The sequence below is a fragment of the Carex rostrata genome, chromosome 4 (assembly GCF_964058835.1).
Source record: "Carex rostrata chromosome 4, lpCarRost1.2, whole genome shotgun sequence".
NCBI classification, from domain to species: domain Eukaryota; kingdom Viridiplantae; phylum Streptophyta; class Magnoliopsida; order Poales; family Cyperaceae; genus Carex; species Carex rostrata.
In genome coordinates, this window is record NC_135921.1 from 741,590 (window position 1) to 759,640 (window position 18,051).

Sequence of the window (18,051 nt, forward strand, 5' to 3'; positions counted from 1 at the left end):
TCAAACAATTTTAATGTTTCGTACGTAGAAGCTCATATTAATTTTCTTCTTCAGCCACAGAAACAGCTAGCAGCGCATGCAATTGTCACTCCTTTAACAGTCTATCATGGCTCCGTATCCTCTCTTAATTTATGAATTTTCAACCATGATATTGTGTCTTACCAGAAACTAAGAATTGAAAATTTAATAAGTTTACATCGACCTTAACCCTATCACCCGCTCTACTTGTAAATATTATATAAATGTTTGTAATTTATTTGTATACTAGTACTAATTAGATATAGCACAAGATGTTTGGTATCGATCAAATTAAGTCTACTGATTTCAAACAAATCGGTGAGATATATCTTCCCACTTTCTTAAAAAATGTCACATTATTAAGGTCAAACATAGTTTATTAACTGATAATGGGAAGGGTAGTCTAGTTTGTTTAGAAAGTTGACATACATTACAGTAACTGGAATTTTTTTTTTTTTTTTTTTTATGGTTATAGGCAAAATGTAACTGGAATTTAAATTGGATAAAGGAATAAATTTTAACTAGTTGGATGACGACCAACTCTCCAATGACACAGCTTGTTATCTCATTCCTCATTAGCACAAAAAAACTTTATTTATAATATCTAATTAGAGATATAATCTTCTAAATTTTGCCTTCACCAGTATTCTTCCCTATTGTTCTGTTCTATCCTGATAAGTCACTCTCTGAGATGATAAAATAAGCCAAGAAACCAATCTTGCGAATCATAGAATTTGTCAAACAATAGGGTTGTTATTTGAATATTGCACTTCCTATATCCCAAGTGCAAAAGAAATAATCTCGTGTGTTCTGTCTCAGTCTTCATTACATAAAATAAATAAAAAATATCAGTCTCTAATTTAATAGTTAAAAATAATATTGTTTTAAGAAGTTACATACATAAAACTAAGATAAAAAATATTTATAAATATTTAAAAATAAAGGAACGTCAATTGCCAGGGAAGCATGCTCCGAAGCTCCATTCATGAGCCAAAAAATCATCACCGAAGGCATCTGGAGAATGGTATGCTGCTTCTTCCTTGATCCCAGGGGACGCTGCCATTAGGAGGTCAGAGACTATGCCAGAGTTGCTACCCAAATTATCTTCCTTGATCTCAGGGGGCGCTGCCATTAGGAGGTCAGAGACTGTGCCAGAGTTGCTACCCAAATTCCTATGTAATATAACACCATTCAAGAAAACATTTTTTTGTTAGAACACAAGTAATAAACTATTTTAGTTGATAACCGAGCAATGTGATTGTCATATCTGGTATTATGCTGGTACTGGTTCATGCGATGTGGCACAAGCCACAATCACACAGTTATTCATAATCACATGATGTGTGATAATAACAATTATAATTCTAAAAATGTTTAGGTGTGCCCCACTCACCACGACCCCATACTATATAATAAAACCTACACCTGCCTAAGGAGTAAGAAAAAGCACCTGAACCACCCCCTTGATTCTCTGTTATTATGCATGGTGAGGCAACGGGGAAAAGTAGATGGATAACTTTGCCATATTTTCACATGTAATAGGGGTATGTGTCATTTGTTTCCTTTTTAGGGGTGGTACTTGTGGTAACTTGTTTTGTGACGAACGAACGGAAGAAAGAAAAAAGGAAAAAATAATGCAAAACTAAGTACATGTTTGGCTGAAGCAAGTTGGTTCCGTTGTTCATTGGATTGCCATTTGGAGGTCCTGGATGGTTCAATACTGCCTGGTATTGCAATTAGAAGTCAGATTTATTATGTGCACAAAAATTATAATGAAACCGAGTTGGTTCCATGGTGTGATTTTCTATCAACAGTAGGATGTAGTATTTACTGAAAAAATTTAGTCTCAATTTAAGCTAGAATGCTAAATTATGCACACCAACTAGATACTAAAAATGTCAAATGGTTACACACAAGTACCGGGTAAAGGGACAGTTTCAGACTTAGAGCATGTCTCCTGCACTAGGACAGACTAGTTGTACCAGAAAGTGAGATATTACCTGGTCAGTTAACTGTTGAAAGGCACTGGCACTGGCTCTGTCTCTGTTTCTATAATTAGACATCTCGATCTGATTGTCCAAAAAAAGAACAAAGAATCAATCTTTAGTGTAGCTTAGTAGCTCCAAATAGAAAGAAATTAAAGATGATTGTGTAATTTCATTTAAAATCTGCACCTTCTTCTCCTTGTTCAGCTGGAGTAAATTTTTGACGACATCTTCCATGAGGTTCAAGTGATCTTTGCTGTCGATCATATGGAGTTTATCTGTGTTTCTGTACATACAGAGGATTTGCAAAATAAATGTTGGAAGTTAGTTTTTCCTTAACCACAGATTATTCCATCAAAATGTAATTATCACTCTTAATGAAATCCCATTAAGCCATGTTTTGCTCCAGCTTAGAAACTAAAGCCATAAGACAATCCAATGTTCCATAAACTAAACCTAATTTGCTCAACTGAACTTCAGTTAAGATGATTTGTTTTGGCTCCAATTATTTATTAGGCTATAAACTATTAGTTAAGCTACTAGTTCAACTGCTTACTAAAAAGTGCACTCCATTGCTGTCAAGAAAAGAAAAAAAGAAAAGATAAGTTCAACTACTAAGTTTGGTGAAATTATTACTCAAGCAGGGCACACAAATTTTGCATTTGTTGTATTTCCTTTGTCATGTTAATAGAACTCTGCTGGGCCTGTCAAGAAAGAGCCAACATTTAAAAGGAGAACAAAGAAGTAAAACCCATGATATTGTAGTGAAGTTAAGAGTGAAGTTAAGGTAGCATATTATGGAATGCTCCGTGCTACTGCTATGTATTCATATCTCTACTTTTAAAGTTCAAATAGTTGATCCGAACCGTTATCATGATCGATATCATAATATACTTGGAGGCAGTGTACCCATGAGCGTATAGTGGCAGTGTTACGAACCGAATCATTGGTTCAGTCCCTTTAAAGACCCTAAAAAGTAATCAGTATATTTTGCAACATTTTATTTTTTAGATTTCTATAAATACAAATTTCGGGAATTCTTTTGGCACAAGGTAAGAAAAAGAAGTAGATCATAGTACCAGTTGCATGGCATGAGAGCTTCCGGATCCCCTGAAAAAGACCATTTAAAAAAAAAAAAGATGGATAAGATTTGATTGAATTGACACAGAAATTAACTGAATTCTCAATCTCCCTGTTTACCTTCATTTTGGTTAACAACTGGTAGACCAAGATGTAACATGAAATGAAGAAATACATTTCTCAATTGGACAATATAAAGCTAGTACATACCAGTTGCATCGGTATTGACCAGACCAAACTGGTATCAAATATGGGGCATTTGTTGTCAGAAAAAAATAAGAATAAAACTAATTACCCAAGATTCATGAGCTGTTGAACATCGATTTCATGGTTGTTTCGTTTGAAGACTTTTTTTAAAATCTATTTATGTAAAGTAAGAATGTTCATATCAGATTAATATTAATTATAACCAAACTTATTGGAAAAAATAAATAAAATATTTGAAAGAACTAGAGATTATTATGTCTACCTGAATACCTTCCAGCTTACTGCTCATATATATAAGAACACACCAATAATATGAAAAGATAAAAGTATGTTAATAGAAAAAGATGTAATTAGCAACAGCTGAAAAAACAAATAAACGTGTACAACTCTGAAACAATGCAATGACTAACATACCTCTGAGATCTCTCTTTTGGACTCGCATCAGCAAACCAGTTTACCACACCCTCAAAATTGCTAAAAAAAGAATAAAAAATAATCAGATAATTTTTTTATTGCACTTCATTTTAATCCTCTAAAATGATTTTCCAATATTCTCATTTCATCAAAAATCAGTTCTACTTGTTCTCCATTTGCAAAAGAAAGCAATAAACTTGTGACATTATCAACAGAATAAAAAGCTGTAAACTGATACCAGAACTTAGTAATACTTTGTAAAATGCTCACGACTAAGTTCTCTTCATTAATTTAGATAATTATACCCCAATTGTTCAATTAAGAAAATATACAGCAATTCGTACAATTTATCAAGCATCAATTGACACAGATTACTCTTTCACCAAATCAAGTAAATCAAAGACAACAGATAAGGAATTAAAGGTTACGTATTCGGTCCTAAGACAAGATCTGCCTTCCCCTTGGGATCAATCGAGAGGAGAAGAACTTCGGTATCACATAAAATAGACAATTCTCTTGCCTTCTTTGCAATGCCAACTTTCCTCTTGTTATAGGTGGGCATTTGTTGCTTGGGTTCCTTCATCTCGAGTTTCACCTTAGCTCGACCCATCCTATTAGATTTTAGAAAAAAAGTTTGTTATTTGTCAGAACAACCTAATTCTCAGAAGAAGAAAAAAAATGATTTTTCATTTATCTCTTAGGACAAATTAAGTTCTTTCTTAGAAATAAGCTGGAAACAAGGTTAATTAAATCTGGTAGTCATATCATTATTCCTAAAGAATGAGAATCTTGAACAAAAATGAGACCAAACTAGGTCTAACTTCACCATCTGGAATAAACTTGAATATATTTATTTCAGTTTTATGCAACTAATTAAGCAAAAGAAAGATTAAATACAACTCTTACATCCAAATCCTAATCTAAAACTTGCAAATCTTTGAAGCAAATCAAATATTAAAAGATCAAATCTTTAGAACGGTACAACTAAACCCAGGTGAATAAAGGGACATATTACATACCTCTCAAAAGCACACCAACTGGAGCAACTCTTGGTAGAATGGCTTAAGAGAAGGGTTTATCCATGCAAGGGTTTAAAATTGAATATATTTATTTCAGGTTTTTTCAACTAAATTAAGCAAAAAAAAGATTAAATACAACTCTTACATCCAATCTAGTGACCTAAGGAAAACAAAAAAAAAAATTATGAGGTTTAATGAAATAGAAATAGGGAGCTTAGAAATAATACTTTCTATTGAATTCATGTGAAATAGAATGCAAGAATAGAAAGAAATAGAATCCAGCAATGGATGATCTGAACAGGTGAAATAGAATCCAGAAATACTTTGAAACCAGAAATTTGAACAGGTGCAAGAGATCAAATACAAAGATTCACTAAACCCATAAATGCATCTATAAACTAACCTAATTGGGTACCAAATCGGTGCTGTATCACTTATCAATGCAATGGATGATTACTAGATTGACTTATTTTTAAACGAATATGAAAATGTCATCCTTCTTGGACCTCAGTAAGGGGATAAAACTATTTTTAAAGGAATCCAGTAACAAAATCAAGACTGTGTCAAGAAACCTAAAACACAAATCGATTAACTAGTAAAACAACCTCACTATAGGTTATCCGTGGAATCACAATCCATAATGAATAATACGATTCACCTCAAATCAATTGAGGTACTCCCATTTGCTATAACTCGCAACAAATTGCGAAAAAACCGAACTAAACAAACGAGGTAGAGTAGAGTAGAGAGAGAAACCTCGGAGAAGAAAAGAGCGGAGGCAGGCCCCCTCCACTTGCTCGTCCTAGCGCCTTTCCAGGGTTGTACAAGAAACAGAGGAGCTGGTCAGGTGAGAGAGAAGAGGGAGCTAAAGAGGTAAAACTAAAATCGACCGAGTAAAGGAAATGTTTTTTTTTTTTTTTTTTTTTTTTTAAATAATTCCACAGCTCCGGATAAAGAAGGGCTTAAGCCTGGTTGAGGCTTACAAGGCCCAGGTGACAACCCGCGTTCTTTAATATTAGTGCGGATCTGATTTGTACGAATCTTAAAACAGATCGGATAGTCGATATCAAATTAATATTATGGACCTTTTCTAATTCAGCCTTAAAAAGAAAATAACATTATCGACTCTTGGAGTCTTGGGTTTATGTTACCAATTGAGATAATTAGATAATAATGGAGACTTCCAGTGAGAGCAATTCTCGCTGTGGTTCTGAAAATCGGCCGAGTCAGACCGGAAGTGGCGATGTTCATTCTATCTAGCATTAGGATTACTCATTTAAATTGCTTGCCAAGTAGTTTTATACTTTTTTTTTTCTTATTTTTTTTTCTAGAATCTTTGCCGAAACTGCGAAGTTGTGAGAGGAGCTCCAACTCTTAACCTTTGGTTCTACTGCTAGAGTATAATTGAAAATTTCATTCATGTCTTTTTGCTGTCTAAACTATTTTAGTTTTAATTACTAAATATTATGTCTGTTATGTTGTGTACTAGAACTATTGGTAACGAATTATAATGTAGAACTAATAATTTATATTTTGGTATAGATGTAGGGGTGAAAACGGGTTGGATATTATCCGATCGAATTCGGATATGTATTTGGAAATTAGATACGGATATTTGATATCTTAATATCCGGACGGATAGTGGTACGAATATGGTTTTGAATTTTAATTATCGGTATCCGAATAGTATATATACAACATATAGTTTAATATAAATTATGAAAATATTTATGAATATATCTATGGATATCCGATATTCGATCCGTATCCGTATTCAAAAAATAAAACGGATACGAATATAGTTTTACCACTATCCGATCCGTATCCAAATCGTTTTCACCCCTATATAGATCGATGGTGATGCTTTCATAGTAGCCCATCATTTTTAATGATATTTGTTTTAGAATAACGGACATAAAGACACTTCTTTGCAGTATTTTGCTTTGCAACAACAAAATTCATGTTGAAAACGTATGGGGATTTTTTATCCACCTGTGAAAAGGGGAGGTAGTACAATTGGCTAGAAAAAAATTTTAGAGTTGTTATACCCAAAAGTCAAGAGTTCGATTCCCCCTCATAATTTTGCAACTTCTGCAAAGATTTTTTTTTTAAAAAAAAAAGATTTTGTATCCACTTGTTACTTGTATAATGTTGCATCAGTGTTAAAAGAGTTCTCTTTTCTGGTCTCCCATTATTTTATTTTATTCTTGTTGTCTTTTTTTCCTTGTGCGGAATTGGTCCATCTCCTATTGTTTTGGTTCCATTTCTTGTGCTGCCTATCAGGTTTCATTTTTTTTTTTTTCGTTTGCACATGCTTCTCAGTTTTTTTCTACTTATTGGTAAAATCATGATGAATGAATATGTAGTGAAAGCCTACCATACAATTATCAAGAAATCGATTTATAATCTACAAGATTGTGTTCAAGATTATTGATGGTTTATTAAAAAAAGAACAATTATATTACTCCCCCCCATTCCATCCCCCCACTATCCCCCCACTCTATCTCTCTCCAAATTAGTTTGATCTCATTTCGATCTCGTTCGTATTTCTCACGATTTATGAAAAATTTTGCGAATCTAAAACCACGAACGTTTTCTACGTAATTTTCTCTTTCAAATGAGATCCATGATGACATACTTTCGGACAACTCGTTACAGAAGTATTTATCTCTCATCATGCAAGTATTTATATCTATACAGACATATGAAAATATTACTATTAATTATTATAAGTATTTATACTGACATATGAAAGTATTAATATCATGTATTATAAGTATTTATACTGACATATGAAAGTATTAATATCATGTATTATAAGTATTTATACTGACATATGAAAGTATTACTAATAATTATTATAAGTATTTATACTGACATATGAAAGTATTACTATCAATTATTATAAGTATTTATACTGACATATGAAAGTATTAATATTATGTATTATAAGTTTTTATACTGATATATGAAAGTATTAATATCATGTATTATAAGTATTATATGCAAAAAAATACTTTCAAGTATAGATATAAATACTTACACGATGAGGGATAAATACTTCTGTAACGACTTGCTCGAAAGTATGTCATCATGGATCTCATTTGAAAGAGAAAATTACGTAGAAAACGTTCGTGGTTTTAGATTTGCAAAAATTTTCATAGATTGTGAGAAATGTGGACGAGATTGAAATGAGATAAAAAAACCCACCTCTAAAAACATGCATGGTCCCCCCATGTGATTTGAGAGTCCCCCCACCCTCCATGAAAAAAATGTGCATGGTCCCTTAAATACTTTCGTACTTAGAGATAAATACTTTCGTTCTTAGAGATAAATACTTCTGTACGTAAGTATTAATACCTTATGAAAAAAAAAATGACAGCTGGAGTTTTTTGGCATTTTGTGCGGGGTTAATTGCGGGGTGGGAGGTGCGGGGTTAATTATCAGCCTCCTTAAAAAAATACTTCTTTTATCACGCAGTTCTCACACAGAATTTGATATTTTATTATTGAATATTATCCTAGTAGTTGAAGAAACAGCAACCATTATGTATGTACTAATGTACAAGTACAATGTGTGATTATTTAGCAGCCAATTGGGAAATGAAAAACAAATTTTGCTTAACGTTATTAAAAGTTAGATATTTTTATTCTTTACTTTTTTAATTTCGTCCAAACAAACAGTTATTAAAGACAAGAAAAATTAAAATAAGAAAGAAGGGCACGTATGTATATCAAAAATTATATGAGGAACCAACATCACTATGGTCTATGATAGTCATCAAAATAAGAAAGAAGGGCACGTATGTAAATGGGCCGAGATTGTGGGTTATAAATGGATCCTTTTTTTGGAGGGAACTTATCAAAATAAATTACATCTTTCAATGGTCCACATCGTGGGTTCTTGGAAATGGCATGAACATCTCGTATTGGTATGATTCATGGTCGGGACGGGCCTTAGCAAAGTTGGGGCCGAGACAGCCGTGCCTAACACAACCAACCATTTCTCTGGGAGATGCAGTGGGAATAGCGCATGTTTTTCAACCGGAGGATGACAAACTGAAGGAGGCGACCCTAAACAGTGAGTTAGATCAAATTGAGTGGAAATGGAATAGCAAAGGAGTGTACACTGCAAGGTCACTGTATGCAACTATGATTAGTGCGGGCAAAATGCAGTGGCCTTTCAAAGAGGTGTGGTCTAGCAGAGCAACACCAACGGTTAGAATCTTTGCAAATTTGTTGCTACGAAATAAGATACTAACTCACGATGTGATGGAGACGCGTAGAATGAATTGCGTTTTGGGATGTGTCATGTGTGACAATTGCCCAGTCGAATCGGGCTTACACCTACTGTTCCTATGCACGTATGCCACGCACGTTTGGTTCATTATCTCCAACATGTTGGGATATAGAATCATGAAACCGAGCTTCTCAGTACAAGAGGTTTGGTATGAATCAAGACAGGGACGGGGGAATGTACAAATGAAACAGTGGGTGACTCAATTCTTGTGCACACTATGGGGGCTATGGAAGCATCGAAACCATGTGGTGTTTGGAGGAACTCGGCTTGAACCAAGAGTGTTGGCTGGTAGGATCATAGAGGAGTGTCAACTCTGGACACAGAATGGATGAACTGACAGTTTTTTAGGATGGCAAAAGCGCCTCCTATAATCTACTTTTGATGTATTTCTTGATGTATTTTCACAGTTTATTTTGTTGGCACATGGTGCTTTATTGATGTAATAGATACTATTATTTTCTGATAATCTAAATTAGACTTGGTAGCCACTACCAAGTATTCTAAAAAAAAAAAAAGAGAAAGAGAGGTTGGTTACTCTACTTCCATAAGCATATGATGACATATGCTTACAAGTCGTTTTTGCGTTTTTAATGTTTAAATGGTTGATCTCAAGAACTCAACATATTCTTCATACTAGAATGTGCTTAGAGACCGAATTTTATATTTTTTTTGAAATTTTTTTACTATTTTTTTAGAATTTTTCAAAACAGTCATAAAAAATATAAAAAATTCATTGAGAAGGATTCAGAATGTATTCCGTAAACCTTCAAACTATAAAGGTTAAACATGAATTGAGATCAATCATAAATAATTTTTATGCTGTGGAATGAAGATCAATTCTATAGTATATATCCATAGTATCTTGTTTTAAACTATAAAAAATTACACAAATACAAAACCTTTTTTAAAAAAATGGCTGACAATTGACCCCAATTTGTCCTTAATATCTCCACCCCTGATCAGAACCATCGACTAGGTCGTACTCCAGTAGATACTTGTTCTAACTATGGCCCTTTCAATCTTACACGAAGCTGTATCGTGAGAGATTCCCATACAACAACTCTTGAGGGAAAACATATTAGCTTTTGCATAAGAAGTGTTGAAAATTCATAGAGTAAAATTGATGAGTTAAATGAGAGTGAAGAAGAACATATCAAATATATTATAGTAACCACAGTTCAAGACATGAAAAAGAACATATCAAATATATTATAGTAACCACAGACTAAGAATTTTTGATCTAATTTAACACTTGGTTCAATGGCGTCTTCCTCCTCACCAGGTGGGAGCTGATACAGAACCATCTGCAAGTCATTGTCATCAGCTTGGTATGCAATGGGGTCCCAAACTTGTAATGGGATAATATCAATACCGGTTGGCATCCAGTCTAACTACACCATATCCCTTATTTGCTTTTTGATAATTCCTGTCCAATAAGTGATACGAGATGAGATACTATTAGTAAGATAATTGTTCTAAAATTTTTGTGAGGACTTTGTTGGAAACAAGATTTATTTCTTAGTTTTCAAGTGGTCCAATACAATGCACTGAACATTAAAAAAGAAAGAAAAGAAGCTATTTTAGATAACCCTGAGAGTGAAGCAGCAAAATTCAGAATGTCCTTTATGAATCACGAGTTGGTAAAATGTTGTTGGCTAATATCCATCCAAAATCAGATATGTTGAGCAAGGAGACAAATTGGTCTAATATCCAGAGGCGGAAGAATGTATAGTCAAAAGGGTGCTAAGCACCCCTATTAATTGGAATTTGTTATTTTATTCTTTGAAAAAAAATTAATTTTTACAAAAAGTTATAGTATTAGCCCCTCCCATAAATTGAAATTACATAACACCTATTTATCTAGCGCCCTCTATTTCAATTTTTTAGTTCCACCCCTACTAATATCTATTTGTTTTTTTAATTGATACTGCTAATATTAATTTCTTGATATTAATCCGAATTAATAAAACAGTGATTGGGAACTACTCTACTATTTTGATTTTCTCGGATATCTTAATAATTAAATGAGAATATTTTTTACTAGTAATGTTAATCATTATATCATGTTGTCTAATATATATTACTAATTATATACTATAGTTGATCTAGAAATACATTGTTTTTGCCTTTTTGGAAGTAATATATATTGCCAAACAAATGCTAAAGTAATGCAATCACACCTTACATTTATTTTCACCTAACCAAATTGAAACAAAAACATTGAATTAGCATGACTAAATAAATTGACAACGGCACCGTAATAAATAATTTTTTTCAAGGACATGTTTAATTAAAAAGTCTTCTACATTTTCCAAGGAATCAGATAGTTATTGTACGTACAATTTTTTTTATACAAATAATATCTTGATGTTTTTTATGTACAATTTAAATATCTAGAAGACTAAATTTGTAAAATTATGGATTTTCGAACTCCAATACAATTTAACTAGATTTTTTCAATTTAGAATTCTATTCTATGCTAATGTCATAAAGAAATCTACAAATTAAAACTATTTGCACTAACAAATTGTTTTATAACAGTGGAAATACTTATTTTAATTGAAATCAGTAACATACTGATTAGGAAAAAAATAACAGCTCTAGCAGTGCTGCAGCGTGCATTTGGCAAGTGCGTATCCTCTGAGATATCTCATATTTTGCGTGTCCGACGTGTTCGGTACTTCGGTGTCTATTCGGGGACAGCGCAGGGGCCAGTATTATATGAGCTTTGAGATTCGTGTATAACGTCTTTGAACGGTTGTGATAGTCCGATTAATCAACCACTAAACCTAATTAGATAGCTGTTGAATCTGGGTTAGTCGCATGGTAATATAAACTTGCTAGTTAATGTGAATTTAAAATATTTAATTTAAGCAACATCCCACTCGTGTCTGTGTCTCCGCCGTATGAACCATGACGATCTCTCCGGCGCGCCTCCACAAACTTGTAACCTCCCAATCCAACCCTCTCCTCGCCAAAGAACTCCTCGACCTCTACCTCTCCTCTCCTTCTCGCTCCCCTGCCCCTCATCCTTCCACTATCCATTCCCTCTCTCTCCGTCTCGCCAGATCTCCTCACCCCTCTCTTTCTCTCTCCCTCCTCCGCCTCTTCCCCTCCCCTCCCCCTTCCCTCCTCTCTTCCCTCTCCCTCATCTTCGCTCGCCTCTCCCGCCCTGAACTCCTCTTTTCCCTCCTCCCTCATTTCTCTCGCTCTACCCCCTCAATCCATTCCTACAACCGCCTCATTCTCGCCTTCGTCCGCACAAACCACCTCGCTTACGCCATCTCCCTCTTCAAACGCCTTTCTTCTCTCAACCTCTCCCCCGATGCCACCACCTACCGGATTCTCGCACAAGCTCTGTGCCGCCGTGGCCAGGTCACTGCTGCTGAGTCTCTTCTCAGTGAGATGCAACACAAAGGTATCCCACCCGACCCGTTTGCATACACCACTGTCCTGAACAGCTTGTGTCGAAAGAAGAAGCTGCGGGAGGCTTATAGGCTTCTCTGCCGTATGCGGCCTCGTGGATCCGAACCTGATATATGCCACTATAACACGGTAATTGTTGGATTTTGCCGGGAGGGACGACCTCTTGATGCATGCAAGGTGCTTGTTGATATGTCTGAGAGAGGAGTTCATCCCAATTTGGTCTCGTATAGCACAGTGGTTCATGGCCTTTGCACGTGTGGAGTTTTTGATAAAGCTAAAGGTTACTTGGAGGAAATGATGGACAGGGGGATGGTGCCGCATTTTTCAATATTTCATGGTTTGGTTAAAGGATTTTGTGGGGTCGGGAATGTGGTTGATGCAGCTAGGGTTTTGGAGAGAATGCTTGGTCTTGGAGTACGGCCTCATGTGGAGACTTGGGATTTGGTTGTACGAAGTGTGTGTACACAGATTATGGTATAAGACACAATGAAGCTGCGCCAGGTAGGTCCATTAGGAGACCAGGCTATATCATTGCCACCATAGGTAGCAACGAAGGCGGATACAGTGACGTCTCGATTTGCGAATGTGTCGTCATGTTCCCGCAACAAGGCACGAGCCAGGGATGGGGAGGAAATAACAAAAGTCAGCTTAGAGCCGAATCATAGGGGGAATATTGGGCCATACTTTTTGGACAGATCAGCAAAGTATGTGTGAAGTGATGGATCGAGAAATGGAAGACTTCCAATGAGAGGAAGCTCTGTGGGGCCTGGTGGCAGTGGAGGTGTTCTTCTCCTGGAAAGTAAGAGAAGGGTCGTGTAGAGGAAGAAAGTTGCTAGGAGGAATGTCTAGAGGAAAGTAGTGGGTTCCATCATTGGAAGAGGGAGGCGAGGGATTGCAAAGATGTGACTGTGTGAAATCTGAAGGAGATATGATCTGCTGCCAGCAATGCTTCTTTCATCACGGCTTCACGTGGTGGTGATTAATTGCTATTTGTTAAGATCTAAACAAATCTGTTGGAAAACAAGTTTCTTAGTTGTTTTATTACTAAAATTCTTTTCCATTTTACTATTAATATAAACAGACAGAACGAGTGAATCCAGTAAAGGATCTTCTGACATGCTTCAAAATTGAATAAAATTTTACCCACCCGTGGCTGAATACTGGCCACACCCTGTATCTAGTTCCCACTAGTTGGCTTACTTGCTTTTGTGGTTTTTGGCCCCAGGAGCGATGCACACCACCTGTTTGGGTACATTCCTCTGAGAACCTTTGGCCATGACCAGATCTGAGTCAGAAAACTCAAGATCTCGTGGTAACAGAGACGTGCTGAGCAGCTTGCCTGATTCATTACTGCACCACATAATGTCGTTTTTGCCTGTTTGGCAAACTGTCCAGTTGTGCGTGCTCTCAAAGAGATGGAAGACTCTGTGGACCACTCTTGCCAGTTCTAAACTGTGGTTATATCGGACTCTGGAACAAACAACTGGACTACTATAAGAGTTGCCCCACCCTGCCATTCTCAGGATGGTGGAGAGAATCGCATAGTTTGTTAGCACGATTCTACTTCTCCATGAAGGTACATCCCAATTACCAAATTTCACACTTGATTGTGGTTCTGGATATGTTGGGCCGGGGATGTGTTGCGCATGTCCATCAGCCCATGGATTTGGTATGCCATCAAGCATAATCTTCGAGTTCTCAGTATTAGTATTAATTGACATAGGTAACCACTGATTTTAGTGAACTCCCCCGCCCTCATTTTTATTTTATGATTGAATTAGTTTTCTTCTTTGCCGTTTGTAGGACTGTTTGGAAAACTGAAATAGCAAATTGCAAAACCTTTGCAAAATTGACTTACCTTTCTTTGAGTGACCTTTGTTTGAATTGTTGCAAGTTCATTCTACTTTCTTTATTGTTGGAGCATTGTGTAGGACTGTTTGGAAAACTGAAATAGCAAATTGCAAAACCTTTTCAAAATTGACTTATCTTTCTTTGGGTGACTTTTGTTTGAATTGTTGCAAGTTCATTCTACTTTCTTCATTGTTGGAGCATTGTCATAATTTAAAGAAGCTTTCTTTAGGTCCCTGTTATTGTCGCTTGGAGGTAGTTAATTACTCTCTTTTTAGAAAAATTTATATATACACCCATCACTATTTTATGATTTAGATATTTTTCCCATTGAAATATTAAATTTAGTTATGTCCCCATCTAAACTCACATATTTTGTTAATATCCCTATTTCTTAATTTAATCACGTAAAATACACTTTAATACTAGTAAAAAAAATTAAAATGACAGTTTTGCCCTTCCCCTTTCCTTTGCTGTCTCGCTGATTACTGGTTCTGAGGGATAGAGCATCTTCTATTTGTGGCTGATAGAGCATCAAATATACCAAAGGAGAGCCTCTTGGAAAAGCCTGAAAGAGAGAAATATCTGTTCAGATAGTCAATACAGCACAACAAGTGTTTAAAGAAAAATTAAATATAGATGAGAATAAATGAGCCAAAAAATCTGACTAGTGATCTTTTAGGTACCAAAATCCTGCCCGTGTCCTTGGTCGCAAGAGCACTGACAAAAAGAACAAATGTTATGTCATGAATCTTGGACTATCTTATACATTATTTTTATCAAAGCTCACAGCTAGAGGAATTTACAAAGCCAAAGCCATCTACTTGTATGTGGGGCCAACCATGGTGTAATAAGCACAGTACTTGGAAACAAAAGACTGTAAGATATGGTATTTCATAAAAGAATGCTGTGACCCTTCCATCGCCAGATCCCTTGGCAAGAGCTTCAGCATATTGATCCGCTGTACAGTAGTTCCTCATCTTGCTCGTGTCAAAAGTTAGTGTTTTTAACAATGCAACCTTAAGATTAAGATCCATCTTGGTAGTCGATGTAGTCAGTAGTCACCATGCCTAAGAAGTTGGTTTCTGTCAGTTATAGTGGGTTTGAGTTGTTGTACTGTTAGCATATGATGTGAGATTGGGCGTGTAGCTTGATGTCTGTATCAGCACAATAAATACCCAGATAATCATCAGGAACCTTGAGTGGTTGCTTTCCAACTTCTCCTCTAGAAATATATAAAGGTTTTGTAATTTAAGACTCCAATTTGTAAGAAGGAGGCTTTCATTGCATGAAATATTCATGGGTTCCAAAGATATCATTGAGTTATCATTCATATGATTGGATTTCATTTTATAGATTACTGGATGTTCACTCGAGAATTAGGATTACTCATTTAAGTTGCTTTCCATGTAGTTTCATACTTAAAATAGTAAGTTAGAAACCATTTTTGAAAAAAAAATAATGTATACAATTTAGAATTGTGATTATAAAAATTTAGTGGTGGAAAAATATTAATGTCAATACAGCTGAGATTGTAGTTAATTGATATATTATGATCTTTTGAGGCAGAATAAAATGGGTAAAGGTTCTTTACCAAACATGTAAATAGACCCTCTATTATTCCTCTATACCAAATAGAAGCAATAAGATATACTGTGTGCAAAAACTGAAGTTGAGAAGAAGAAGGTAAGACCAATCTGCTGTAAAATAGTTCCTTTGAAACTCTTGGTTTATTTGATGCTCTATCCCTTGGGACCAATAATCAGCAATGCAGCAAGGGAAGGGGAAGGGCAAAACTCTCGATTTAATCTTTTACTAATATTAAAATGTACAAGTGATTAAATTAAGAAATGGAGATATTAATAAATTAAGTATATATGTTTAGATTGGAAATAGCTAACTTTAAAATTTTGATGTGAAAATATCTAAATCATAAAATTGTGATGGATATATATAAATAAATTTCTCTTTTTATATGTACTTCTTGAAATTATACTCTTTACCAAGAGATTTTCCCAAACTTCAGGTTGTATTTTCTTAGTATACCTTAGTTGTGGCACAAAGGCAGCCTATATTTTCGAATGGTATTATATGTCATTCTCTGTTACTCTTAACCAATAAATAAGTGGGAGGTTAAATCTCAATTTGAAAGAAGCATCAGATGAAGGTTAATGAATTGTGATGGCCAGGAAACAATTTAAATAGGTAGATTGCAGTTATTAAATTGAATAGGAACATTCTGCTATTTCTCTCAATGAAAAAACATAACACATAAGAAAACCTAGATTACAATTCTTTACTTTTTAAGTTTCTATCTTTTGCAAATAACAAGTGTTCTGCTCTTACTTTATTAATTTCTATCTTTTGTTTAATAGTTAATTTATATATTAGGAATAACTTTGTGTCTTTCTTTTACCAGTGACCAAACAGAAGTTGCATGGTTCAAGTGTGAACAGCTTGAGACTGTCTTCAATTATATATGAAGAGTAGAACATTTCAATGGGTGGTAAAGTGTTTGCAAGAAGCTATTACTGAATTACCCAATTGTCGCATAATCACGACCAGCTGTCACTGAATATTCTTTACATTGACTAAAAGTTTTATTCGTGTCTTTTGCTGCCTGAATTATTTTGGTTTTAATTACTAATATTCATTCTAATTTGGATATGCAGTGCTATTATGTTGTGTACTAGAACTACTGGTGACGAATTCTGGTGTAGAACTAATGTGCTTTATATGTGCTTTATTTTCTCTGTTTGTATGCATTGGTTGTTGATATTTCGGTATAGATGGTAACGCTTTCAAAGTAACCCATCATTTTTCATGATATTTTTGTTTTTAAATATCTGACAACATAAGACACTTCTTTGCAGTATTTTGCAACAGCTAAATTCACGCGAAAAGCATATGGGGAATTTTTCATCCACTACTTGTATAACGTTACATCAATGTTACAAGAGTGACATTTCTGGTCTCACATTTTTTTTTTCTCTGTGCGGGATTGGGTCATCTCCTATTGTTTTGGTTCAATTTTCTTTGGGTCCTATGAGGTTTCTGTACCATACTACCATCTCTTTCGGTTTTATTATTTTTTTTCTTTTGCTACATGTAACATGCTTCTTATTTTTTTCTTCTACTTATTGGTAAATTATGACGAATGAATAGGTAATGAAAGCCTACCATACACTTATCAAAAATCGATTTATAGTCAACAAGATTGTGTACTTGACTATTGATGGTCTCATTAGAATTTTTTTTTTTTATCATGCAGTTCTCACACAGAATTTAATATTTTATTATTCAAATAGTTGAAAAAGAAACGGCAAGCTAATATTGAGTACTAAGTTTATTGGCTTGAGCAGCCAAAGAGTACTAGGTTTATTAGCTTTCCAAATGAAGTTCGGAATTGTAAATGATTTTAAATGTTACAATTCTAGTTCAATTTGCTTTGAAAATTTTATTAGCGTTACTTTAAACAATAGTGATCCAGGTCTCTCAGAACTTCATTAGAGAAGATGGCATATGATAAGCAATGAATTTCTTTTCTTGGAGAAAAAAAAAGATAAGAGAAAAGGATAAACAAAGTCTCAACTCATTCACTTGTATTGTTATGGTCAAGTCAAGTCAAAATAGAATTTTTTTACTAAGCTACTTTAAAAATTGTTGATCTAACAGTGGCTTAACCAAATAGTAAAATCAGAAGGCACCGTTAGATCAACGATTTTCAAAGTGGCTTAATAAATAGTAAACAAATT

At 34.7% G+C, this 18,051-nt stretch overlaps 3 protein-coding genes across 5 annotated transcripts; 2 read left to right on the plus strand and 1 right to left on the minus strand.

The window, feature by feature from the left end:
• Window positions 1-768: 768 nt before the first annotated feature.
• On the minus strand, window positions 769-5,648 carry LOC144552650 (agamous-like MADS-box protein AGL65). Its single transcript, XM_078300638.1, has 12 exons — window positions 5,480-5,648; window positions 4,724-4,765; window positions 4,133-4,315; window positions 3,705-3,764; window positions 3,553-3,571; window positions 3,379-3,443; window positions 3,083-3,113; window positions 2,640-2,707; window positions 2,193-2,289; window positions 2,019-2,087; window positions 1,669-1,742; window positions 769-1,190 (listed from the first exon to the last, which is right to left on the minus strand). The coding sequence occupies exons 3-12, from the start codon at window positions 4,312-4,314 to the stop codon at window positions 968-970; spliced, it is 888 nt and encodes a 295-aa protein (XP_078156764.1). The 5' UTR covers window position 4,315; window positions 4,724-4,765; window positions 5,480-5,648; the 3' UTR covers window positions 769-967.
• A 2,989-nt stretch (window positions 5,649-8,637) lies between these two features.
• LOC144552471 (uncharacterized) lies at window positions 8,638-9,354 on the plus strand. The gene has a single exon (XM_078300452.1). The coding sequence runs from the start codon at window positions 8,638-8,640 to the stop codon at window positions 9,352-9,354; it is 717 nt and encodes a 238-aa protein (XP_078156578.1).
• A 2,571-nt stretch (window positions 9,355-11,925) lies between these two features.
• On the plus strand, window positions 11,926-17,123 carry LOC144552778 (uncharacterized). 3 transcript variants are annotated; one of them, XM_078300770.1, is made up of 2 exons: window positions 11,926-14,171; window positions 16,716-17,123. In XM_078300770.1, exon 1 carries the CDS (start codon window positions 11,936-11,938, stop codon window positions 12,926-12,928), a length of 993 nt encoding a protein of 330 aa, XP_078156896.1. In that variant the 5' UTR covers window positions 11,926-11,935; the 3' UTR covers window positions 12,929-14,171; window positions 16,716-17,123. The 3 variants fall into 3 exon arrangements, with proteins under 3 accessions (XP_078156896.1, XP_078156897.1, XP_078156895.1); XM_078300771.1 differs by having other exon boundaries at window positions 11,926-14,024; XM_078300769.1 differs by lacking the exon at window positions 16,716-17,123 and adding an exon at window positions 14,498-16,709 and having other exon boundaries at window positions 11,926-14,024.
• The last annotated feature ends 928 nt before the right edge of the window (window positions 17,124-18,051 follow it).